Source organism: Chiloscyllium punctatum, chromosome 33 (assembly GCF_047496795.1).
Source record: "Chiloscyllium punctatum isolate Juve2018m chromosome 33, sChiPun1.3, whole genome shotgun sequence".
In the NCBI taxonomy this organism is placed as follows: Eukaryota; Metazoa; Chordata; class Chondrichthyes; order Orectolobiformes; family Hemiscylliidae; genus Chiloscyllium; species Chiloscyllium punctatum.
In genome coordinates this window covers 13,862,163-13,888,301 of record NC_092771.1, presented here as the reverse complement: position 1 = coordinate 13,888,301, position 26,139 = coordinate 13,862,163, and the positions used below count along the sequence as shown (strand labels likewise).

The 26,139-nt window shown below is 41.1% G+C and overlaps 1 protein-coding gene across 4 annotated transcripts in view; it reads right to left on the bottom strand.

Annotated features, from left to right (window-relative positions):
• The window catches only part of fam219b (family with sequence similarity 219 member B), a 36,405-nt gene that overhangs the window by 6,570 nt on the left and 3,696 nt on the right, over window positions 1-26,139 (bottom strand). For 2 of the 4 annotated variants that reach the window (XM_072553032.1, XM_072553033.1), the window contains exons 2-4: window positions 18,427-18,529; window positions 6,243-6,333; window positions 969-1,046 (exon numbers count right to left, since the gene is read on the bottom strand). In XM_072553032.1, the coding sequence (XP_072409133.1) occupies window positions 969-1,046; window positions 6,243-6,333; window positions 18,427-18,490 (233 nt within the window). In that variant the 5' untranslated portion in view covers window positions 18,491-18,529. The remainder of the gene's footprint in view (window positions 1-968; window positions 1,047-6,242; window positions 6,334-18,426; window positions 18,530-26,139) is intronic. The other 2 variants (XM_072553034.1, XM_072553035.1) reach the window with 1 other exon arrangement.

Below are 26,139 nucleotides of genomic sequence, written 5' to 3'. Positions count from 1 at the left end.
AATTTATATTCTATTTCACATTCCTAATGGCAAAGGTCCATATTTCAGCAATACAGGTCATGCTCCCCTTATCCATATGGGATTATCTGATCCTAGGCAAGACGTCTGGTATAACCCTAGGATAAGAGGAGAATATATTAAAAAAAAACGCCAACAGTCCTGCTTGACACTGAATCGGGCTGAAATTGAATGCAGACAGGGCAAGGCAAGACAAGACACTTACTTTAAATTAATTCCTTCATGAGATTCGTTGCCCTTCCCCAGTTTCACCTGAGAAGGTAATATTATGCCCTTATAGGTATATTCAGCTACCCCAAACCCATTGTTGCCTCAAAACAGGCCTTTTTATTTTAATTGAACAAAATCTTTTAAAACTAATTTACCTAGATAACACGGTTAACCAGTGCATTGGTGTGGTGTGGTTCCAAACTAGTTACTGATTTTGCTGATTGACACTACACTCCATGAGACACTTTATCACATCCAGTCTGGCTTGATGCAAACTGCCCACAGCCCAAACAAATATCTCAAAAAATACACAAGTTCAGCCCCAAGGCTGCTAGATGTGAGGACATGTGCTGACCAATTAGCTTACTGACAGTACTGTCATAAAGACTTCCAGAAACAACTTTAGGAGGACATCCTGATACTTGCAGACCTGCAACCCTGTGAAATAACCAGTCCGTTCAGGCATAGGAAGAGGCTAAAGTGTCCAAGTGTAGAGAATTCATTAGTAAATAGGTCCTGAAACATTCTGCTACTAGTTCTGAACCAGAATTCAGTGGGCTATAAATTTGGCCGATAGTTCTGTTCCTCTCATTTTAAAATGACCATTTAATCACTTCTCAATTTAGCTAACCATCTTGTCTTGCAAGCTGGGTTGTGCACATCATATGGATCTAGCCTTTCATTTAGAATTCTCAATCCATACAAAGACGACAAATCGATGGTTAGGATCGAATCCTTACCTGTCAGACTCTAAGGAGACTAAAGATTCATCCGGATTTTGTTTCAGGGCAGAGTAACCTTTATTGAATTTTACTAATCTATAATGAAAGAAAGGGCAAACAGAATTAAGCTGAAATTAAAAGTATTAATTGAACACAACTGATATCTCTCCCATTACTCAGCTTGCAGATGGTGAGTATGGTGTTTAGCTGTCCCTGTTCTAACAGTACAAGGGAAAACAAGTGTCAATGCTAGGGTAGGTACAACAGTGTCTTTCTGTAATATCGTTTTTAGAAGTGTAGAAACACCTCTGCAGCAAAGAAAGATGTCACCATTGCACCATCAGCTGCTGATTTCAAAGGGCTTGGAACATGACAGCTTTGAAAGCGAAAAGAAAACCTTGGAATCCTTCCAGCTGGAACTGGGAGTGGGAATGCTGCTGCATTTTGAATCGAAATCCAGGGATACATTTGAATTTAGTTAATAATGTTTGGAGTTGTCCTTTTCATAACTTTACTGAGCTTCCAGTCCAGTTTTGTCTAATGTTAGAGACAACAGACGGAACTGCTATTTGAACTAGTCACTAACTTTAAATGAGAGCAATACAATCAAATTTTGAAAATTCAACTTCAACAGATGATGGGAAATTTCAAATTGAAAAGTTTGAAAAATTATGTGAAATTTAAAATCTGGTTGATTGAAGTTTATACATGCATTGCAGCAGATCGGCAAAAGCTGATTAGAATGGAGAAAAGAACATGCCTGATTTTGGATCAGTCATAATTTGCAAGATACCATTAATCCTAACCAGAAATTAATTGCAATGAAAAACGTTGACAAAATAAAATAAAAGTGAAAAACAACGGCTTACCACTTATAACAATGAACACTGCAAAGGTCATCAGGTGACAATGAAAGCTTATCACTTGGAACATGTCTAAAAACCTCTTGATGAATGGTTGCTTAAAATCATTTCATTTAATATTACAGGAAGATACCCAAATGAAGATGTCCTCTGGTCCTGTTCTCGCTGGAGTCCTTTGAGATCGCTGCCCCATCTATTCGGAGCCAATAACTGCAGATATGGAAGAATGCAAATCTGTCGCTGAGTCTAAACTGCAACTTCCTGTAAAGTAAGTGCATGGAACTATTCCTCAATTTGATTCCTACATTATGTGGAGGACTCCAATATAACCAACACGTGTCTGTTAAGTAACGCAAATATCAGGGTGGGGAGGGGGGCGCATCCTCCCTAGAGGAAATGTTATATGTAGGATCAAAATATTTCTAGCCTCAACTTCAGTCACCTTACAAAGAGTCTTATGACGCAGTAAAAGTGTCCTTACGGCTGAACCAAAAGACCTAGATTCATGTATCGCCTGCTCCTGAGGTACATTCATAACATGTCTGAATAGGTTGATTAAAATATCTACATACAGTCAAATTATGCTTACTGCAACTTGAGGGGACGGAAATGAGTGAAGGAGTAAATACAGTCACTTATAAATGTGTGACTATGAAGAAGCAGAGAAGTGCGACATCTAGAACAACAACAATCAGGAACTATCTTAACAATCTCATCTTATAACAGCTTCAGACTCAAGCTTAAGTCATTAATAACAGTTCTTAGAAACAGCTGAGTTTGTAACTTTCTCTGACCCAGGAAAGTAATAAAGGCTAACTTGCTTCAAGCTCATTCTATTTTATGCATCAGGGCCATTGTTGGAAATTAACTATCCACATCCTCTGTATAACACAGAAGTTGAAAAACTTACTGCACCAAGATTTTCGTGCAAGTTTCCTCTAATAGCAAATGTTAATACTGCAAGAATTGTATTTGCTCAGTTCTGAGCTCTTTGTAAATTTCTGTTTTACACAACAGCTCATGAGGAAGAATGTACTGGCTTTCTCTTTTTGTCCTTTCCCTTTCACTCATCTCCTAAAGCAGATGCAGGAAGGATGCTCCCAATTGCAAGGGAGTTCAGGGGTCACAGTCGAACAACATAGGGTAAACTATTTAGGGCACAGATGAGAAATATCTTCATCCACAGTCTGGTGAATCTGTGGAAGTCGCTACAAAAGAAAGCAATTGAAGCCACAACAGTGTATGATTTCAAGAAAGAGTTGGATGTATTACCTGGAGCTAAAGGGATTAAAGTATCTGAATGAAAAGCAGGAACAGGCAATTGAGTTAGGTGATCAGCTGTTACCATAATGGATGACAGGACCTACTCGTGCTCCTATTTATTAGGTCTCCCACTAAGAGATGATTGCACCTTTGCGAGCGCTGTCTTTTCAAGCTAATTTTGCATCCTCATTCTCCATAATGGGATGCCTCATAGATCTTCCAATTGTATCTTTTTCTTAAATGATTTAACATTAATGTGCTTGTACTAAACTGATTTAATAGATTGATAACCTTTCCAGAGGTGCTATAGTTAAAACCTATCGCAATATTGAAGCACATTTAGAAAAAGGTGTCGCTGGTTACCTATTTATTTATATATCAAAAATCCTGCACAATACATCCATTCTTATAAGCATCACAGTTCCCTCTTAGCCTACCCTGCTGCTGTAAAACAGGTGGGAGGTTTACAAGCTGTTCCTAATACAGGCATAGAGTAGAAAAGCAGGAAGGTGGTGCTGAACTTGTACAAATCACCCATTAAACCTCAGTTGGAGTACTGTGTACAGTTTGGCACTAGATTATGGGAAGAACATGAAAATATTGGAGAGCGTGCAATTTATAAGCACAATTTCACTGGATGGGGAACCTCAGTTATGAGAACAGGGGGAAGTTGGGACTGCTCTCCTTGGAGAGAAAAAATAGCTAAGACAGATCTGATAGATATTGTCCAAAATGATGAGCGGACTGGATAGAACACTCAGGGAGAAACTGTTCCTGCTTGTAAAATAAACAAAAACAAAAGGGCACAGATTTAAAGTGATCTGCAAAAGAAACAAGGGTGAAGGGAGGAAGAACTTCTGGATAGGTTGGGACTTCTTTCCCTGGAGTGCAGGAGTTGAGGGTGACCCTCAGAGTTTTAAAAGTCATAAGGGGCATAGATAAAGTGAACAGCAAAAGTCTGTAGGGTAGGGGAGTTCAAAATTAGGAGGAGTAATTTTAAGGTTAGAGGACAAAGATTTAAAAGGAACTTTATGGGCAATTTGTTTCACACAGAGGGTGCTCGTATATGGAATGAACTGCCCGAGGAAGTGGTAGATGCAGGTACAGTTACAACATTTAAAAGACATTTGGACAGGTACATGAATAGGCAAGGTTTCGAGGGTTAAGCGCCAAGGGCAGGCAAATGGGACTAGTTTAGTTTGGGAAACCTGTTCAGCATGGACAATTTGGACCAAAGGGTCTGCAGCCACGCTGTGAGACTAACTCTAGAGCATAGAATACACTGCTTCAAAGTGTAGTAAAGGCAGGTTTAATTGAGGCATTATTTGGATAAAAATAGTGCCTAAGAGTATGTGAGAAAAGGAGACTGACACTAGATAATGCTGCTTATTTTAAGAGCTGGTGCAGGCACCATGGGGTAAATGGCCTCTTTCTGCACCATAAGACTTCTGTGATTCTGTGAATGTCAGGCAATCTTCATTAAGATCAACTTCAATTTAACTAACGTTGTCAGGCTAAGCTCCTCCTCACCCCACGATGGTGGGCTGAGAACTGTTCTGTTTTGCAAAGTCAGTGCGCAAGTCGCATTAATCAGTGTTGCTAAGCAAACTACACACTACACCTACAGCATCAGTTATGTGATTACCAGCCCCAACATGATGAATTAAACAAAAACAGAAATTGCTGGTGAGATCCAACAGGTCAGATAGCAGCTGTGGGAAGAAAATAGAGTTAACGTTCCAAATCTGGTAACTCTCAATGGTAAGAAAGGCGTTCTTCTGTGCTCTAACTTTTATGGACATCATGAAATGCTTTGCTGCATTAAACATATTAAAACTTGCATTCATTTAGAAGGTCCACAAAACTGAAGAAAAAGGCAAACTCAATATAGATTTGTTACCAGGAAATTCAGCTCACATTTACACTCTTACACATTTACACTGTAATCTCAGTGCAACATGGACACAGCTACATACAGACACTACAAATTGAGAACCCAAAGTAACTGCTTCACCTGACTCTGAACAAAAAACAATGAGAGATTCTCTCTTCAGGGAAAAGCCAACCCAAATAAACGCACAAATCCATTGAAAATGTAGCCCAAGAGATGCATACATTTGTAATCTTGAAGCTCATTGTCAATTATACAATCTTACTTTGTTGTATAAAGCATTTTGCTTAATTTAATATTCTTAAAGTCTCAGCAAAGATCACTGGCAAATTCAGCAGTCTGCAGAGACCCCCACACTCAGGATCAGAAGCAAACCAAATGAATTGTTGACCACCAAAACACTTTAATATTTACATACCTAACCACCGCAAGGCAGTACAGCTAATTTTGATTCTTTCGCACTAACCACAATTGCTAATACAAATGCTAATACCAATAAAAGTTAGAGCCAGGTCTTCAGAAATGAAATCAGAAAATACTTTTCTGTGCAAAGGATGATAGAAGACTGGACTTTTCCACAAACAGTAGTTGTTTACTAGATTAATTGTCAATTTTAAATTCTTATGGACAGGGCTATGCTTATCCAAAGCTTGCAAAGGTTATGAGGCAAAGACAGAAATGTGAAGTTAGGCTTCAGGTCAGTCATGAGCTAATACAATGGCAAATCAAACTTGATGGACTTTTCCTCTCCCTTTGTACCTCTTGGGCTGAATGGTGAAAGTGAGGACTGCAGATGCTGGAGATCAGAGTCAAGATTAGAGTGGTGCTGGAAAAGCACAGCAGGTCAGGCAGCATCCGAGGAGCAGGAGAATCAACGTTTAAGCAAAACCCTTCATTAGGACTGAATGACCTACACATTGATTCTATACAAATTGGAAAGAAACTGTGAAAATGTTATAATTTTAAATTTGATATATTTTTAAAAATCTCCAATAACAATGCAAAGTTGGCAGAATGAGACTCCACATTCATTTATGCAGGTTGGCACAATGACCAAAATGAGGTACATCACAGCCATTGATCTTGGCTACATTTGAACACAGGTCCAACAAGTGAAAACCAACAAGTGCTCAACATTGACCCAAGCTGCAGTGCAAAACGGCCCTTCCTTTTTAGAAAGGAGACTTTAAATAGGAGATATGTTCCACCCAGAATACAAACTCCTGCGAGGACACAAGGATAAGGGCTGTGCAGGAACAAAGCAGAATTACTAACCTTTTTGTGCCCGATTTAGGCTGGTGCAAAATCGGTCCACCACCTATTCCTTTCTTCTTCAGGGCTTTCTTGGCTAATTCCCGATGCTTCTCTACGAGGATCAAAATATAGTAGAATTTGATTTGAAGGAAGGTAAAAGCAAGTATAAAGTTAACAAGACTTGAAACTCAAAAGAAGTCAATGCAAGGAAAACCAAGTCTAAACAGGATGGAACAAAATAACTGAGCAACTCTCATTCTGAACAGATCCATTTTGGCAGTCAAAGGCTAAAATCACTGAATCCAGAGCAAACATTATTTGATCATTCACACACTGTTTTGCATAACTGATGTCATGCTGACAATAAGTAAACTTTGAACAATGGCATTTTTGAAGCTTTTGCTGTGAACGATCCTTGACCTCTGGTAACAAAGAAAGTAACTCCCTAAGTAGCATCGGACAGAGTCACAATCTTTTTGTTTCCCTTCATTAATTTGTTTTCTTTTAATCGGGCCTTGCTCTCTCAGCACTCAAGATGACACGTTCATTTGAATACCCATCAGAAAAGTTTAATCAGATCAGATCAGATTCCCTACAGTGCGGAAATAGGCCCTTCGGTCCAACAAGTCCACACCGACTCTGCGAAGAATAACCCACCCAGTCTTATTTCCCTCTGACTAATGCGACTAACACTATGGGCAATTTAGCATGGCCAATTCACCTGACCTGCACATCTTTGGACTGTGGGAGGAAACCAGAGCACCCAGAGGAAATCCACAGAGACACTGGGAGAATGTGCACACACACAGACAGTAACCCAAGGCTGGAATCGAACTTGGGACCCTGGTGCTGTGATGCTGCAGTGCTAACCACTGAGCCACCGTGTTGCCCAAAGTTACTGATTTATCCCTGCGAGACACCTCATAATGATCCCAGAATTCTATCAAACATTTTCTGAGCAATTATCTTTCATCATGGGATTTTTTTTTCCTAACTGTCTCTGTGAAGACAATTACGCTGTACACCAGACAGTTTGTTGACTTGTTGAGGTCCTTGCTGCCAAACATTCTCTAGTTTGTCGAAGGTTTACCAGCACAGTTGATCCTTTGTTGGATCTCCTTTTCACTGCCAAGGTACAAGCCACATTCCAGAGTTTCTCCTTATATCTATGGAAGGTGGAATATTTCACCAGGTCTGGATTGATCCAAGTACCATTCTGGGAACATTCAAGGACGAGACAGGTTTCTTGTATGCAGGATTGAAGAGACTGAATGAACTAAAAATCTGTTGAGTGTATGATTATAATCACAGAGAGAATGCGATAAACTTTCACCAGATTTGTTCCGGGGATAATAGGTCTGGCCCATGGAGAAAGATTGGCAACCTAGGCTTGTACTCTCTGGAGTGCCAAAGAATGAAAGGTGATCTCAACGGAACTTATAAAGGGATAAATAATACATAAACAGAAGAGATGCTTCTCCTGGTTAGGGAGTCTAGAGCTAGGGAACACAATTTAAAAATAAAGGAGATGCCATTGAGGACTGTGATGAGGAGAAATCAGTATGGTGAATCTTGGGAATTCTCTGCCCCAGGGGTCTGTGCAAACTCGGTCTAAACAGTATATTCAATGTAGAGATTAATAGATTTTGGATTACCAGTGGTGTAAAGGATACTGGGATAATTTGGGTAAAAGGCATTAAAACGTGTTCACTCAGCCTCGATTGTAATAAATGACAGAGTCGGTTCGACAGGCTGAATGGTCTACTCCAATGGATGTCTGCAAAGCGCCCGCACTCCTTTTCTTGAATAGTGCCATCTGATCTTTCACATCCACATGCAGACAGGTATAATGTCTTATTTAAAAACCAGCATTCCTGCCACTGTAGCACACCCTCATTGTCAGGCTGAATTGTGGGCTCACAGAGTTGACCTTGAACCCAGTTCAGAGGCAAAAGCACTCTAGAAATTTCAGAGCTTCCATTCTTACAACGAGGTCAATCTTTTGTTTCTTAGTTAGAATTTGTGTTTTGTTTTGTTCGTTTTTGTCACACAATAATGCAGACAGATTCCTTTCCCCTGCAGCTTGCTGCTAAATTGGTGCAATATTAGAAGCTTTATGTTGCAAAAATCTCAATCTTCAGCACTATCTATCTGCAGCTTACTAATCTCACTTCTTGGCCTAGCCTAGCCTAGCCTAGCCTAGCCTGCCTCAGTGTTGTCCTGGATCTGGAGGAGAGCAGAGCAGGGGGAAGAAGGGAAACTTGGCTCAGGAAGCTGATGCTCAATCAACACTGGTGCAGGATCTATGTTTTCAAGATCAAGTACACTTATGGATGTCGGTTTGCTCACTGAGCTGAAAGGTTCATTTCCAGATGTTTCATTACCCTACTAGGTAACATCTTCAGTGGACTTTATGCAAAGCAATGCTGAAAATTCCTGCTTTCGATTTATATGTTTGGGTTTCTTTGGGTTGGTGATGTCATTTCCTTTGGTGATGTTATTTCCTGTGGTGAAGTCACTTCCTGTTCCTTTTCTCAGGGGGTGGTAGATGGGGTCTAACTCAATATGTTTGTTGATAGAGTTCTGGTTGGAATGCCATGCTTCTCGGAATTCTCATGCATTTCTTTGTTTGGCTTGTTCTACGATGGATGTGTTGTCCCAGTCGAAGTGGTGACCTTCCTCATCCGTACGTGAGGATACTAATGAGAGATGGTCATGTCTTTTTGTGGCTAGTTGGCTACAGAAAAACACATTCAGAGCAAATATTGAACTACTGAAGCAATCATCCCAACACCCACAAACGAAGCTGCATCAAAACATTGTTTCAACGAGCCAACACACACTGCAGCTGCAGCACAAAGGAACTACTCAAAGCAGAGGAAAATCACCTATACCGTGTGTTCAAAAAGAATGGGTACCCAATGAACAGTCTGCTGATTTCTCAGCAACAAACCCAAATAAGCAGACAAAACACGTACAGCAACCCTAGCCACTCTCCACTGCATCAAAGACATCTCGGAAATGACTGCCAGACTACTCAGACCCCTTGGCATCATGGTAGCCCACAAACCCACCAACACACTAAAGCAGCAGCTAATAAACTTGAAAGACCCTATACAAACAATGAGCAAAACTAATGCCACTTGCAAAATACCGTTCTAAGACTGTAACAAACAATACATTGGACAAACAGGCAGAAAAACTAGCCACCAGGATACATGAACAACAACTAGCCACAAAAAGACATGACCCTCTCTCACTAGTATCCTCATATAAGGATGAAGAAGGACACCACTTCGACTGGGACAACACATCCATCTTAGGACAAGCCAAACAAAGACATGCATGAGAATTCCTGGAAGCATGGCATTCCAACCAGAACTCTATCAACAAACACATCGAGTTAGACCCCATCTACCACCCCCTGAGAAAAGGTACAGGAAGTGACTTCACCACAGGAAATAACATCACCAAAGGAAATGCTGCAAGCACTTATACAAATTAATCCTCTCTTTTGAGGCCATGGCATTTTCCGTTGAAGTCAGTAAACACTTTGATCACTTGGGCAACAGGAGAAGAAACTCAGGCATTTTCATGACAAGGGAAATTTTAATAAATGAAGAGACAGCCACTAAAGCTCCTAACAATCAAAACAGTCCATGGTGCATATCAATAGGAAAAGTTGTAATCCATCATGCAAGTAAATGAAACATGACCCCAACAGTAACCATGCTGCCTTCATTTTGTACCAGTCCACTGTGCCAACACTACTTTAAGCAGACACAGTGAGATGGACAGTGCCCCACAAAGGCTCTGGCTGTTGACACCAATAAGGAACACTGCTTGGGAATACAATGAGGTTAATGTGCCCACCTGAATTCAAGCGAGACACAGAACTGGCATGAAACAGATATCCCACAAGGAATTAAACGGAATATCGCTCGAAGGCAGAGAAGCTCTCGAACATGATCAGCAATTACAGTCTCATGCATCATTTTCCATTTAGAGGGAGAAATGGGCTCAAGCAGAAAGCCAGCCATCAGCCAGCAGTCTGATCAGAACAAGCAGAAACAAAGAAATGTGAAATGCCTAACGGAGTCATACAGTGTGGAAAGAGATCCTTCAACCCATCATGTCCAAACACCGATCCAATCAAATCCCATTTTCCAATGGTTGGCCCATTGCCTTCTGTGCCATAGCCCTTCGAATGATCACTTAAACACTTCTGACACCGTGGAGTGGTTCCTGCCCCTACCACCCTACCAGGCAGTGAATTTCTGAGACTCACCATCCTCCGGGGTGAAACTAAGCCCCTGGTTATTGATCTCTCTAATCAGGGGAAAGGTTTCTTCCTATCTACACTATCAATGCCCCAAAAACTTTGTACAGCTCAGTTAGTCAGATTCCACTCCCCATCCACTGCCCCCACCCTCCACTTCAGCCCTCTCTGCGCCAAGGAAAACAAGTGCAGACTATGTAGTCTCCTTCATAACTGAATCACTCCAGCCCAGACAACATCTGATGAATCGCTTCTACACCCACTCTCGTACAATTACATTCTTCTTAGGGTTGCCAACCAGAACTGCACACTGTATCCAGCCTAACTAACATTATATACAGCTCCAGTATCATCTCCCTTTTTTTTTTAAATCAATGCCTTGACTAATAAAGGGAATTATCCTGATTGCTTTTTTAATCATCTTATATGCATCTCTCCTGTTGCCTTCAAGGATCTGTGAACATGCACATCAAGGTTCATCTGATCCTCTGTACTTCCTAAAGTCCTGCAATTCATAGTGTACTCTGTTGTCTTGTTAACTCTCCCAAAATGCATGACCTTTTGTTTTTCAAGATTAAATTCCATTTGCTATTGTTCTGCCCATCTGACATGCAGCCAGGGAACCTGATCTAACTAAAAAATGGCTGATAAGAGTCTAACTTCAAGTATAGACTTGCTACCCTGGATTAACAGTCGCTCATTGTGTATGCTATCTAAAAATGATGACTGTTATATTACTGGAAGGAAAAGCAGTGATATAGTGATAATGTCACTGGACTAGCAATCCAGAAGCCCAGGCTAATGTTCAGGTGGTGGTGGTGGTGGTTCGGATCTCACCACTGAAAACACAAGGTCAGCACGATGGCTTAGTGGTTAACACTGCTGCCTCACAGCACTAGAGCACTGGGTTTGATTCTAGCCTCGGGTGACTGTCTGTATGGAGTTTGCACATTCCCCCTCTGTCTGCATGGGTTTCCTCCGGGTGCTCCGGTTTCCTCCCACAGTCCAAAGATATGCAGGTTAGGTAGTTTGGCCATACTAAATTGCCCGTAGTGTTCAGGGATGTGCAGTTTGGGTGCATTAATTAGTCAGGGTTTAAACATAGCAAGAGTGGGTTATTCTTCAGAGGGTCAGTATGGACTTATTGGGCCGAAGGGTCTGTTTCCACACTGTAGGGATTCTATGATTCCATTCTAAGAACAGTCAAATCTAAATTCAATAACGACCTAGAATAAAAGGAAAGCTAGCATTATGGAGACTATGTGACCACTGCAGATTGTTGTGGTGTTGTGGGAAGGAAATCTGCCATCTTAACCAAGTCTGGCCGCATGGGACTCAAGATCCCACACTATGTCATTGGCTCCTAACTTAGGGATGGGCAATAAATGTTGGCCTAGTCAGCAATGCCAAATAAAGGAGTGAGTGAGTAATTCAGAAATCCCATGGCAAGTTCAAAACTCACAATGGTAGATTGGGAGCTTAAATACAGTGAATTAATTAAACTTGGTATGAGAGAGAGAGGGGCGCAGACAAAGAGAGAGAGAGAGGCAAACAGAGAGAGAGGCAGACAGAGAAAGAGAGAGATAGACAGAAAGAAGCAAACAGAGAGAGAGAGCGCACGCAAGACAGAGACAGACAGAGAGAGGCAGACAGACAGACAGAGAGACAGAGACAAGTGAAGACAGAGAGAGAAAGAGAGACAAAGAGTGAACGAGAGCAAGAAAGACAGAGCGAGCGAGTGAGAGCAGGACAGAGAGCGAGAGAAAGAGAGAGAGACAGTGAGAGCGAGGGGAGCAAGAGAGAATGCAGATGAAGATACAGCTGAATCATGATTGAATCAAGTTGAGTAATGAGAATGATTTTGGATAGAATGTAAGAAACCAGCCAGCTTATGAAAAGGAGGAAAAATGAAAGTAGAAAAAGAAACCAGTCCATCACAGTTGTCAGGATCTGCAATTAATCACACATTGAGTTGAGATTCTTGTCAAAAGAAGAACCAACAGCCAGCAGGTCATCAATCCAGAGTTATTTGCTTTTTTTAAGATGGCAATGGGAAACCAAGCATTTCCAGCATCGTCTGACTATGATTTATATTTCCAGGCTTCACAGCCTCCTTATCCATCTTTCTATTGGCTAAGAGTCAGGGACCAGGGAAGCAATCATCTGGGTTATCAGAAAAAAAAAGTGGAATTTCTCGAGAAGGGGAATATGAATCCCTGGGGCAAAATTGAAAAGAAGGAAGCAAAGCAGGGTGGACAGGACGAGGTTGCTGTGTCAAAGAGACAAAGTAATGGTGGATAACCAACAAGCTTGCTAGTAACTACCCATTCATTCTGAATGCCACCAAACAACTAGTTAATATAGAGTTAAACATTTAACTACATTGCTTTTAATTGGACCATTAAGCAGATAGTAGGAGCATCAACCCAAATAAAACAATCAAACTGAACTTTCGCTTTATTTTAGAAATGAGGGATGCAAAGAATAAATACTCAAATTGCAAAAATCTCAAAGAAATCTCTTTAAATTGAAAAGCATTGGCCTGGAATTACCAGAGGCGTGACAGCAGTAGCATTCCTCACTGTCTATGAAAATAAAATATATACTCGTCTAGTCCATAGGCTGCAGTGAAAACATCTGTTCCATCCTGCAGGAGGACCTGGGACCAGGGTAAACAGTGAGACCGCCTAGCGTCATGCTGGCCAGAAAGACATGTCCTATTTCAGGTCAGTCATCAGCTAAACGACAAATTCTACTTTCATAATTACATTTCAATGTTTTAAAATAGTTAGTACTTTTTAAAACAGTCACAAAACAAGTAATTTGATCACTGCATAACAGTTTTTTTAAAATAAAGTTTTCCAGCAAATCTCTCTCAGACCTTAATGGCATATTGCTGCATTTTCTGCTTGGCAAGAGATGAGTGGAGTGCCACTGGGATCAGTGCTGGGGCCTCGACATTTTTTAACCTATATTAGTGACTTGGGTGAAGGAACCAAAGGTATGGTTGCTAAATTTGCTGATGACACAAAGAAAATGCGTTGTGAAGATGAAATAAGGAAGCTACAAAGAGATATGGGTAGGTTAAGTGAGTGTGCAAAGACCTACCAAATGCAGTGTAATTTAGGAAAATATTAAGTGGTCCACTTTGGCAGGAAGAATAAAAAAAGTAACATATTATCTAAGTAGTAAGAACTTCAGAGCTTTAAAGTGTAGAGGGATCTGGATGTCCATGTGATCTTCACGAGCGCACAAAACTGCCACGCACGTACAATAAATAATTAAGAATACTGACAGAATTTAACATAAAGATTTAGTGCTTCAGTTAAATTAGGCAATACTAAGGCCAACCCTGGAGAACTTTGTACAGTATTGGTCTCTTTATTTAAGGTAGGTTGTAAATACACTGGAAGCAGTTCACAGAAGGTTTACCATGCTAATATCTAGAATGGGCAGGTTGCTATACAAACAAAGCTTGGATGGGCTCCTCTTGTATCCACTGGAGATTAAAAATCAAGAGGCAAATTGATTGAAACAGAAAATCCTCCGAAATCTTGACACGATGCATGTAGAAAGGATACTTCCTTTTGCGGGAGAATCTAAAACTAGCAATCACAGTTTAAAACAAAAGGAATGCAGGCCACAACAAGGAAGTGGGGTTAGCACTTACTGCTGGGGCAGAGCCTTCAGTGGACTAAACAAAGCTCAATCAGCTCGAAACATCCCAGCAATGGGGGAAAGCCAACAAACATGGCAGCAACCATTCCTCCCATCCCCACATTACTTTCCACACAAGGTCACAACTCCTCCACAAACCCCCACCCGCTGGGGTTCGGGGTGTGTTACACCCCAACTTTCATGTTTCCCTTTTCTTATAGAAGTCAATATAAATGCAACTATTTACTTTTTCCAGGACAAACAGACTAAACCCTAATCTTTCTTTGGATGTTTGTCACAATGGACACGCTCTGAAGGTTTAAAAGATCCTTTCACTCGTGCAACAAAATCTTAATTTGACAGTTGTTTTTCTATTAATTATTTGACAACGCTTCACATTGCGAAGAAGTCAGGACAACTATTACCAAGTGAGATGTTTTCTGAGCACATCCCACACCAAGATGCTTATGCATGGGCATAAGCTCAGATAGTGAGTTTAAAAGCAAACATTTGGAAGACAATTGGTGCTTTTAAGATGCAACCTTCTCTCAGGAAACCAAAGTAACAGACAATTTCTTAGAAACCTTTGGTTATTCAAAACCGTTCATTCTTTGGAAACATTTTCAGATCTCTGTCGGGGCTGGTGAGAGATTTTTGAAAATGGCAGTGCAGGTAAAAGAGTTAGTCAAGCTCCAGACTGTGAAAACAGGAAACCATTGCCCTCGTGAGGACTGAGCACAGAGAAATTGTGTTTTAAATTAAGAGATTTACTGAAGCTGACCAGTGTTGACATATTCTGCATTTTTGACAGCTACACCAGGATTTCACCGTCAAACTCAGTACGCTCTGTCTCCAGGTGAACAAGAAACCGAACTGAGATTATCCCTGCAGAATATTAACTCTTCCTCCTTTAAATTTGTGAAGGAGAAAACATACAGAACATAAACTTGATTCACTGTTAGCGACCAGTGGGAACAAACTTACAAAAGAAGCCAAAAATCAGAATGCTTAAGGTTGCTACGAGTACCACAGGTCCAGAGTACCTTCTTGCAGCAAATCATTAGTGCAAGTCAACCACATTCGGAAAGTTAGAAGACGTGGGATACAGGGAAATTTGGCTGTCTGGAGACAGAATTGACTGCCCGATAAAAGACAGCAAGTGGTAGTGGATGAAAAGTATTCTGCCTGGAAGTCGGTGATCAGTAGTGTGCCGCAGGGATCTATTACTGGGCCTCTGCTCTTTGTAGTTTTTATAAATGATTTGGATGAAGAATCGGAAAGGTTGGTTAGTAAGTTTGCTGATGGCACAAAGGTTGGTGGTGTTGTGAACAGTGTCGAGGGCTGTTGTAGGCTACAACAGGATATTGACAGGATGCAGCGCTAGGCTGAGAAGTGGCCGATGGAGTTCAACCTGAATAAATCAAGTGATTCACTTTGGAAGGTTGAATTTCACTACAGGGTTAAAGACAGGGTTCTTGGCAGTGTGGAGGAACAGCAGGACCTTGGGGTCCACAGACATAGATCCCTCAAAGTTCCCACCCAAGTTGATAGGGTTGTTAAGAAGACGTATGGTGTTTTGGATCTCATTAATGGGGGAATTAAGTTTAAGCACCGCGAGGTTTTGCTGTAGCTCTATAAAACCCTGGTTAGACCACACTCGGAATATTATGTCCAGTTCTGGTCACCTCATAACAGGAAGGATGTAGAAGCTTTAGAGAGGGTGTGGAGGAGATTTCCCAGGATGTTGCCTGGATTGGAGGGCATGTCTTATGCAGGGTGGTTGAGTGAGCTAGGGCTTTTCACACTGAAAAGAAGAAGGAACCGAATTGACTTGATAGAGGTGTACAAGGTGATGAGAGGCATAGTTGGAGTAGACAGTCAGCGACTTTTCCCCAGGGCAGAAATGGCTGTCATGAGGGGTCATAATTTTAAGGTGAATGGAGGAAGGTGTAGGGGAGATGTCAGGGATAAGTTTTTTACGCAAAGAATGGTGGGGAGCATGGAATGCACTGCCAGCAGTGGTAGTAGAGTCAAAGACATTAGGGACATTTAAGCGACTGCTGGACAAGCACATGGACAGCAGTAAATTGATGACTGTGTAGATTAAGTTGATGTTATATTAAGATAAATGCTCAACACATCATCATGTGTTCTACGTTCCATCACTATGTCCAAGTTTCCCCCCCTTATCAGACAATACACCCAACGGACAGACACTGTTGTTTTTTCACAGGTACGAGAACAAGATGTTGGAATTTCCCAGTTAAATCAATTGTGAATGCACCAATACCGCAAGTTCAGCAGTAACTCAAGAAAACAGTGCCCTGCCACATCCTCAGGGCAGGACAATGCTATGAATTCATCAGCAATCCAGCCCTCCCCTCTGACGTTCAGCACATTAATACAACACCAATGTTGTTTCCTACCAGATCAAACTAACTGTCAATTGACTGTTTGTTTAAAAAACAAATTATTAGAAGACACTGTTACAATAATAGCTCGCTCTTCTTCAGTGCGAGCCTCACTATGTTTCACATTTTAGATAACCAAACAGCTAACTTTCAACAGACACATGCAAAATTCTGCATATTGATCCCCTCATTCAGAACATAAAAGAGTACAGCACAGTACAGGCCCTTCGGCCCTCAATGTTGTGCTGGCCTTTTTTGCATACTCTTATAATCGAACTAAGCTACATACCCTACATTTTACTATCATCCATGTGCCTATCTAAGAGTCACTCAAATGTCCCTAACGTATCTAACTCTACTAACACTGCTGGCAGTGAATTCCACGCACCCACCACTCTAAAGAACCGCCTCTGATATCTCCCCTAAACCTTCCTCCAATCACTTTAAAATTATGCCTCCTCATGATAGACATTTCCGCCTTGGCTAAAAGTCTCTGGCTATCCACTCTATCTATGCCTCTCATCATCTCGTACACCTCTATTAAGTCGCCTGTGATCCTTCTTCGCTCCAAAGAGAAAAGCCCTAGCTCCCTCAACTTCCCTTCATAAGACATGCCCTCCAGTCCAGGCAGCATCCTGGTATAAATCTCCTCTGCATCCTCTCTAAAGCTTCCATATCCTTCCTATAATGAGGCAACCAGAATTGAACATAATATTCTAAGTGTGGTCTAACCAGGGCTCTATAGAGCTGAGGCATAACCTTACGGCTCTTCAACTCAATCCCCCTGCTAATGAAAGCCAACACACCATATGCCTTCTTAACAACCCCATCAATTTGGGTGGCAACTTTGAGGGATCTATGGACATTGACCCCAAGATCCCTCTGTTCCTCCACACTGCCAGAATTCTGTCTTTAACCCTGTATTCTGCATTCAAATTCGATCTTCCAAAATGAATGACTTCACACTTTTCCAGGTTGAACTCCATCTGCCACTTATCAGCCCAGTTCTGCATCCTGTCAATGTCCCGTTGCAACCTACAACAGACCTCCATACTATCCACAACTCCACCAACCTTTGTGTCATCGGCAAACTTATTAACCCACCCTGCCACTTTCTCATCCAAGTCATTTATAAAAATCACAAAGGGCAGAGGTCACCAAGCTCCAGGCTGAATACTTTCCATCTATCACCATTCTGTGTCTTCTGTGGGCCAGCCAATTCTGTATTCACACAGCCAGATTTCCCTGTGTCCCATGCCTCCCCTTACTTTCTGAGTGAGCCTACCATGGGGAACCTTATCAAAAGCCTTGCTAAAATCCATGTACACCACATCCACTGCTCAACCACTGTCATGGGGCAGTGGTTGGATTGTCTCTCACTGGTAATGGTCGTAACCTGGCACTTGTATGGCATGGACGTTACTTGCCACTAGTCAGCCCAAACCTGGATATTGCCCAGATTTTGCTGCATTTGAACATGGATTGCTTCAGTATCTGAGGAGTAGTGAATGGTATTGAATAATGCGCAATCATTGGCAAACATATTTGGCCTGTTACGTGTAATAGCCGGCTGGCTGCATCAAGACTCACACTGATGAATGATGGTTTGTGTACAGTACTGGATGAGTGCCAGAATATATGAAACCGCCTGCAGCAGTCACTACCAGGGTTCGTGGATGAAGAATGATCACATGGCAGTGATACTAGAGGACAGTCAATACATAAATTACACGTCTTGGCATCAGCTCAAGGAGGATGAGAATTACTATTTGCAACATTATCAAGTTGCAGAGTAACATCTGCAGCCTGTAACACTGTACAGTTTGTAGACTGGCCAGGATTACCCATAATCACTCACGTAGTTTGAGATGTATTGAAGGAGTCCTGGTGGTGGTCGCAGGCGGCTTCCTCGTCTCTGGCATCTTGAACCCACGGTCATTTTTCCAGCTTTTGCTGTGACCCTTTCAGAGGAACAAAGACGTGGAGATCAGAAGATTTTTTTAAATTTATTTAAGATGCAGCAACATAAAAACACAGGATAAATAAAAGGAACAGGAATCAACCATTTAACTCCATTAAACCTGTGACTTCTGATTCCCCACCAATGAGAACAGCTTCTCCCTATCTACACTGTCCAGTCCTCTCGAGGCGCAATTGAGGGGTGACTTAATTGAGGTACACAACATCGTGAGGGACTTGGCTACAGGCAACCAGTTTCCACCAGGTATGGAAGGTTTGAGTTATAACGAAAGGCTGGATAGGCTGGGACTTTTTTCCATCAGAACACAGGAGGTTGAGAGACGATTTCAGAGAAGTCTTTAAAATAATAAAGGGATATAGATAGAATTAATGGTAGTTGTCTTTCCCTAGGATGAAGGATTTCAAGACGAAGGGGCAGATTTTCAAGGTGAGTGGAGACAGATTTAAAAAATGGGGGCAAATGTTTTACACTGAGGGTGGTTTGCATGTGGAATGAACTTCCTGAGGAAGTGGTGGAAGAGGGTACAATTACAATATTTAAAAGACATTTGCATAGATACAGGAGTAGGAAAGGTTGGAGGGTTATGGGCAGGAGCAGAGAAGTGGGACTAGTTTAGTTTGGGATTTAGTTCAGCAAGGACTGGTTAGACCAAACAGACTGTTTCCGTGCTGTATGACTATGAAAAAGAACCATTCAATCCCTTGTATCTGCAATGGTCAAATAAATTAGCCACTAATTCTAATCCCACTTTCTGTAACGTGGTCTGTGGTTTTGCAGGTTACATTATTTCAGGGACAGATCCAAGCTCATTTTAACTGAGTTGAGAGTTTGTGTCTCAAACACAAAACTGGGCAGTGAATTCCAGACACCTACCACTCTCTAGGTAAAAATGTTTTTCGTCTTATCCCCCCCCACAACTTCTCTCCCAATCACCTTAAGTCTGTGCTTTCTTGGTAATATCCTTCCTACAGCAGGACGACCAGAACTGGACACAGTATTCCAGAAGTGGCCTCACCAACGTCCTGTACAATCTCAACATGACTTCCCAATTCCTATAGTCAAAGGATTCAGCAATGAAGACAAGTGTGCCAAACACCTTTCTGTTGTAATTTTTCTATGGTTCTATAGGTGTTCAGTCCAAGACATCTTCCAGACTACAAAGCTATTTGACAATGTTGTGTCCATCACATCTGTGTGTCAACATTTTGCTGTACAAATTCCTGATGTTCACATCTACAAAGGTAAATACCCAGACAAAGTCATTCTGGTTTAACTCAACCAGTCGTGGTGCAGTGATAGCTCAGTTTTACATCTCAAATGCAGACTAGTGCAGAGAAATTCCTATGCTTCAAATAAGTTTGCTTCTGAACTCCATGGAATTACTATATATACTATACTATATACTATATAAATTTTATTACTATAAAATTTTGAAACTGAATGTTTTAAGTAGCTTTTAAATAAAACAACAGCCACATAATTTTAGGGGAAGAACCAGAAAGTAACCATGACTCCAAGCAGTTTTATATCATGCTTCATCAGCAGTTAAAGGTTTAAGCATCAATCGTGCCGCAAGGGCTTATGAACTGTTAATAAGTCTGCTCCCAGGAAGAACTGAAGCCTGCTAATTACAACCTCTAGTATCCTCTGCACAGCAAATTCATCAACTGCAATTCAGCAACTCCAGGCAATGTGGCCTGGGATTTGCGTTGCAAAGAAGGGGAATGCAAGCAGATGGTGACATGCGTTCCAAGACAGATCCCAGCAAGTGATGCTGCTGACAAGGTGATAATCTTGAGAAATAGGAGAAAGTGAGGACTGCAGATGACTTTCCTCATTCCTGAAGGGCTCATGCCCGGAACATCGATTCTCCTGCTCCTTGGATGCTGCCTGACCTGCTGCGCTTTTCCAGCAACACATTTTCAGCTCCAATCTTGAGAAATAGCAGAGCAACATGAAATAGCATAGTAAGTTTTAAGTAGTACATGGGAATTCCACAGAATTGAGGTACAACCAGCCCAAGCATGCAATTCCCTTGCTAGCAACTTTTGAATAATGGGTGAGGTACTTTTAGCTAAATTATAGAGAACGTGGAGCAGTGACATTTTCAGATAGTTTTGGGGTGGGAGAAAGTGGAGGCCAAATTCAGCAAATTATTGACTTTTACTTCATTTTATAGCAGCACTTGCATTCAATCACAGGCTGCGAAGTTTTTTTTTAATCTTTTGAGACTAAAGGTGCATTATTCAATGGAGCCATGCATGGTCATGTCTGTTTGCTAGAAAGCAGAGATTCGTTAATGTATAAATGAATTATTGCCACTGGTTTTAATTAAGTGATTTTAAAATAAAAAGGCTTAATGATTGCACCACACGGGACAGTCATGAGATCAAGACAAATATATGAGCATATTTACAATGGTGTACAATGGAAACATAAATTAGCAACCCCATTCAGAGTTCAGAACAGATGGAGTGAGAGAACTGGAAAAGCAAGAACCACAAGTGTGCAGCAGTGAGAAGCTCCCAATTGTGGTTGAGGTGCATGTTTTTGAAGGTAAAGTTGAACAATGCTGTTCCAATGCACCTGCCAAACTAGATAATTGCGAACCTAAATGTGGCATAACTTTGCTCTGATTAATAACCTTAAACTTAGCAAAAAGCACCTCATTACATATGTGATTTTAATATCCATACAGTAAGTTCAGGTGAGTTTAATATTGCGCATTGGTAACAAAAACATGGAGGATAAAAACCATTTGTGCAAGTGTTTGTTTAAATCAAGTACCTTACTTGAGTAATTGCTGAAAAGAGATCTGCGCTTGTCAAGCGAGCATTAGCACAAAAGTCAGGGCTCTTCTGGTATAGTGGTAAGGTCCCTGCTTCGAGCCAGAAGGCCCTTGTTGAGGTCCCACCTGCACCAGAGGTTCAATATCACATCACTGAACAGGTCGATTAGAAAACATCAAAGCACACAAACTGCATTTGTGTGTCTTGTGACATTTGTAAACTGAGCACCCTTCACTGTAGCAATGTTGCTGTAGACAAGACGTGCAGTTAACATGTTTTATTTGGAAACACTAGATTAGGAAATGTTAATTAGCAAATTTAATTTGCAAATTCCTGGGCTCTATCTGCAGTAGGCTGGTCAATATAAAGCATTTGATTCCTTAGCACTATCACCACTAAAACAAAGATATCTCAAAGAAGAGTGACAATCTCTTGGAAGGCATATATATTTAAGTACTAAAAGATTATAAAGCTGATATTCCAAATTATATAATTCTATTGACTGCAAATGATGTTATCCATCTTTTAGTCCAAACAAAACTATCAATCATCGCCAAGGAAATATCACTGAGGAATGCAATATTGCAGACAGGTACAGAACAGGTTTCACTTCCAAGAAACCACCTCTTGCCACATGTTTAGTCGAAGGAGAAAGTGAAGGTTGCTGATGCTGGAGATCAGAGTCGAAGAGTGTGGTGCTGGAAAAGCACAGCTGGTTAGGCAGCACCCGAGGTGCAGGAGAGTTAATGTTTCGAGCATAAGCTCTTCATCAGGAATTTAGTCTAAGACGTCGACACAAAACAGACAGACCTTTCATTTCCCCATTTACAACCAAAAAAAGTCAATACTGCCGAGCTACCATCTGCCTACTGGTTCTTGCAGAAACCTAGGTTTGTGAGCAAAAGGTGAACACATGGAGTCACAATCCAAACCTGTGGACTTCCTTCACTAGTCCTAAATCTTATTCCAAGTTTAATTAGAATCCAGCTTGGACCAAGCCAATTTTCCCATCAGCCGTGTTTGTTGACACACACTGGGCTCCCAATCATCAATGGCTCAACTTCAAAATTCTCGCTCTTGTTTTCCTCAACCTCTCTCCTGTTTCTAATCTCCACCAACTCCTAAATCCTTCTGAGATCTCTGTGTTTCTCGACATGATTGATTTCTGTCATAGCACTTTTCATGGCCATACCTTTAAACAACTGAGCGCTAAACGCACATTCTCTCCATAAATTTCTCCATCTCCCTCTTTTCCTTTAAGATGCTCTTAAAACCTATCACTTTAAAAAGTGAGCAGTCAGCAGTCCTAATTTTTCTTTATGCGGGTCTGTGTCAAATTTGGGGTTTGGTAATCCTCCTGTGCCTTGGGATGTGGTAACAGATATTAAAACATAGCCAATAGGAGTAGCAATAGGCCATTCAGCCCTTTGACCCTGATCCATCATTCAATATGATCATTGCTGATCATCCAACTCAGCACACCGTTCCCAAACATAGCCCATTCTACCCATGTAAAACATATCCCATTGTTACTATGTTAACATTTGTGGTTGCTGTAGATGTTGAATCTACCTACCTCTGGCATAAGAATATTGGAATACTCTCTTCCTCAAAAAATGAATGGTGGTGAGCTCCAAGCCTCTCAAACTTTTAAATAAATCTTCTTTTCTCTGTCTTACATGGATAACTCCTTAGTTTTAAACTGTGTCTCCAGTTCTGGATTCTCCCACAAGAGAAAATACCCTTTTCACATGCATACAGGATCCTGAACGGGTCTGCCATTCAAGATGCCTTTTAATCTTCAAAACTCCAGCAGATATAAAACTAGTCTGTCTCATAATGTGACCCAGCCATTCCAGGTGTTAAGTCCAGTAAACCTTCTCTGAATTGCTTCCAATGCACTTACATCCGCAGCACAATGGCTCAGTGGTTAGCATTGCTGCCTCACAGCGCTAGGGAACTGGATTCAATTCCAGCCTCAGGCGACTATCTGTGTGAAGTTTGCACATTCCCCCTACGTCTGCGTGAGTTTCCTCTGGGTGCTCCAGTTTCCTCCCACATTCTAAAGATGTGCAAGTTAGGTGAATTAGCCATGCTAAATTGCCCATTGTATTCAGGGAGGTGTAGGTTAGGTGCATTAGTAAAGGGTAAATGTTGGATAATAGGGGAGGGGAATGGGTCTGTGTGGGCTACTCTTTGGACGGTTGGTGTGGACATGTTGGGCCGAATGGCCTGTTTCCCCACTGTAGAGATTCTACGATCCTTCCCCAAATAAGTAAACCAATACTGTATGTAGGAGTCTAAATGTGCTAACAACAACGCCCTAAATAAATGAAGCATAAACTCCCCAACTTTTGAATTCAATTCCACTTGCAATAAATGGTAACATTCTATTAGCCTTCGTAATTACTCACTGTATGTACATAATAATCTTTTCTTTTTCCATTTGTGCCATTAAAACACTCAGATCCCTGTTATCTCAGAACGCTGCAATCTCTCAACTTTTAGCTAAGATGTTTCATATTCACACCAAGTGATGATTAAGTGCTTCTCAGCAGTTTATTTTGAGCTTTTAATCCTTTGGAGCTACTTATTTGGAGATGGGGAATAAAAAAGATTAACTATCATCTTGGTACTGATCAACAGAACTTAGTGTGAAAGTAAGAACATCAAGTACTGGAATTTAAATAAAAGCACAAAATGCTGCAAGTGCTGACAGTAGTCACTGAAAAGAAAATGCTGCATCAGTAAATATTTTATCAAAAGGGAAAATGCTACAATTAGCCCCTATGTCTGTTATATGGTGCCTTTAAGATAGCGCACAGATTCCAAAGCTCTTCACGGTGATGAAAAGGAGCCTCAAGCCATGGCTGGCAAAGGGCTACGTGAGTAAGCAAAGGCACGGTCAAAAACGGAGATGTTGTGGTGGCTTTCAGCACAGCAGCCATTTGTGCTAAATCTGTGCAGCAAATTAAACCATGTGTGTCTGCTTTCAATGTCATTGTAAGGATGCAAAAGATACAGATTAAAAGAATAACTGAGAATAACAGGCACAACAGTGAGGACACAGGGGATATTCCAGCCCTATCTGTGACAACCAAGATCTTTAAAATCCCTCAATGGGTTATAAATGATACGAAATTCTAACGTGGTACATGGAGAAAAACACGATTTCCATAGGTTCTTTGGAAAGTCAGCAACTTGCATTTAAAACTCTGCACAAGATGCCAGAATTGGAGATGCACTGTGACCTTAGACATTGGACTTATTATCATTGATGACTTAGCATACATCCGAAATATCCCACAAAAAATAGAAAATTGAGGAAACAAATTATCCATTTCCACAAGCACAAAAATTAGTTACTATAAAAACACCAAACAACTCGGAGCATAGCTCAGGCTAGGCCAGTTGGTTCACATGCTCTGTTTCGATGCTGCAGTTTCAGTGCACCACAATGTTGCTAATACACCAAGATTCTGCAGTAAGACAAGGCCAATTTACATCAGTGAAGAATCACACCGCACAGGATGCCAACTCAGCCTATCACAGCTGTGCTGGTACTTTGAATTTCCACTAGTATTTGACTGCTCATGTAAGAAACTATTAACATCCTGGTGTGTCACCACAAAATAAATATTGGACATTTTAGAATATTGAATCTGAAATGTCCTTTGAACTGTGCATCATTGTCATAATTATGAATTCACATTTTGTCATTAGAAGCATAGAAACAGAAATTAACCAAACGGCCCTTCAAACCTGTTATGGAGTCATACAGCATGGAAACAGACCCTTCAGCTTATCCAGTCCGTGCTGACCATAATCCCAAACTAAACTAGTCCCACTTGCCTGTGCTTGGTCCCTATCCTTCCAAACCTTTCCTATTCATGCACTTATCCAAATGTCTTCGAAACACTGTAACTGTGCCTGCATCCACCACTTCCACTGGAAGTTCATTCCACACATGAACCATGCTGTGTAAACAGACAAAACTGCCCCTCACGCCTATTAAAATCTTTCTCCTCTGCCATTCACAATGTTAATACTCCTCATTGTTTTATAAAGCTCTAAAGTCATCCCTCAACCTCCGACTTTCCAGTGAAAAAAGTCCCAGCCTATTCAGCCTCTCCCTGTAACTCAAACCCTCCATTCCCAGCAACATCCTGGTAAATTTCTTGATATCTTTCCTATAACAAGGTGACCAGAACTGTACATGGTACTCTAGAGGAGGCCTCACCAACATCCTTTACAATGTCAACATTACATCCCAACTCCAACATTCAAAAGTCTGAGAAATGAAGGCAAGTGTGCTAAACATCTTAACCACCTTATCTAAATATGATGCAAACTTCAAAGAATTATGTCCTTAAACCCATACCTTAAACCCATAGGTCTCTCTGTTCTACAACATTATTCAAGACTCTACGTCTAACTGTATAAGCCATGCCATTATTTGTATTATCAAAATGCAACAACTCATTCATCCAAATTAAAACTGCCATTTCAGCCCATTGACTCAATTGATCAAGATCTTTTTGTAATCTTAGATGATCTTCTTTACTGTCCACTATATGAACAATCTTGGAGTCATCCACAAATTTATTAACCATGCCTTCTATATTCTCATCTAAGTCATTTACATAAATGCCAAAGTGGACCGAGCACTGATATCTATGGAACACCACTGGTCACAGGCCTCCAGTCCAAAAAACAACCCTCCAACATCACACTGTCTTTCGTCATTAAGTCAATTTTGTTTCCAATTGGCAAGCTCATTGTTCTGTCATTCAATAAGATT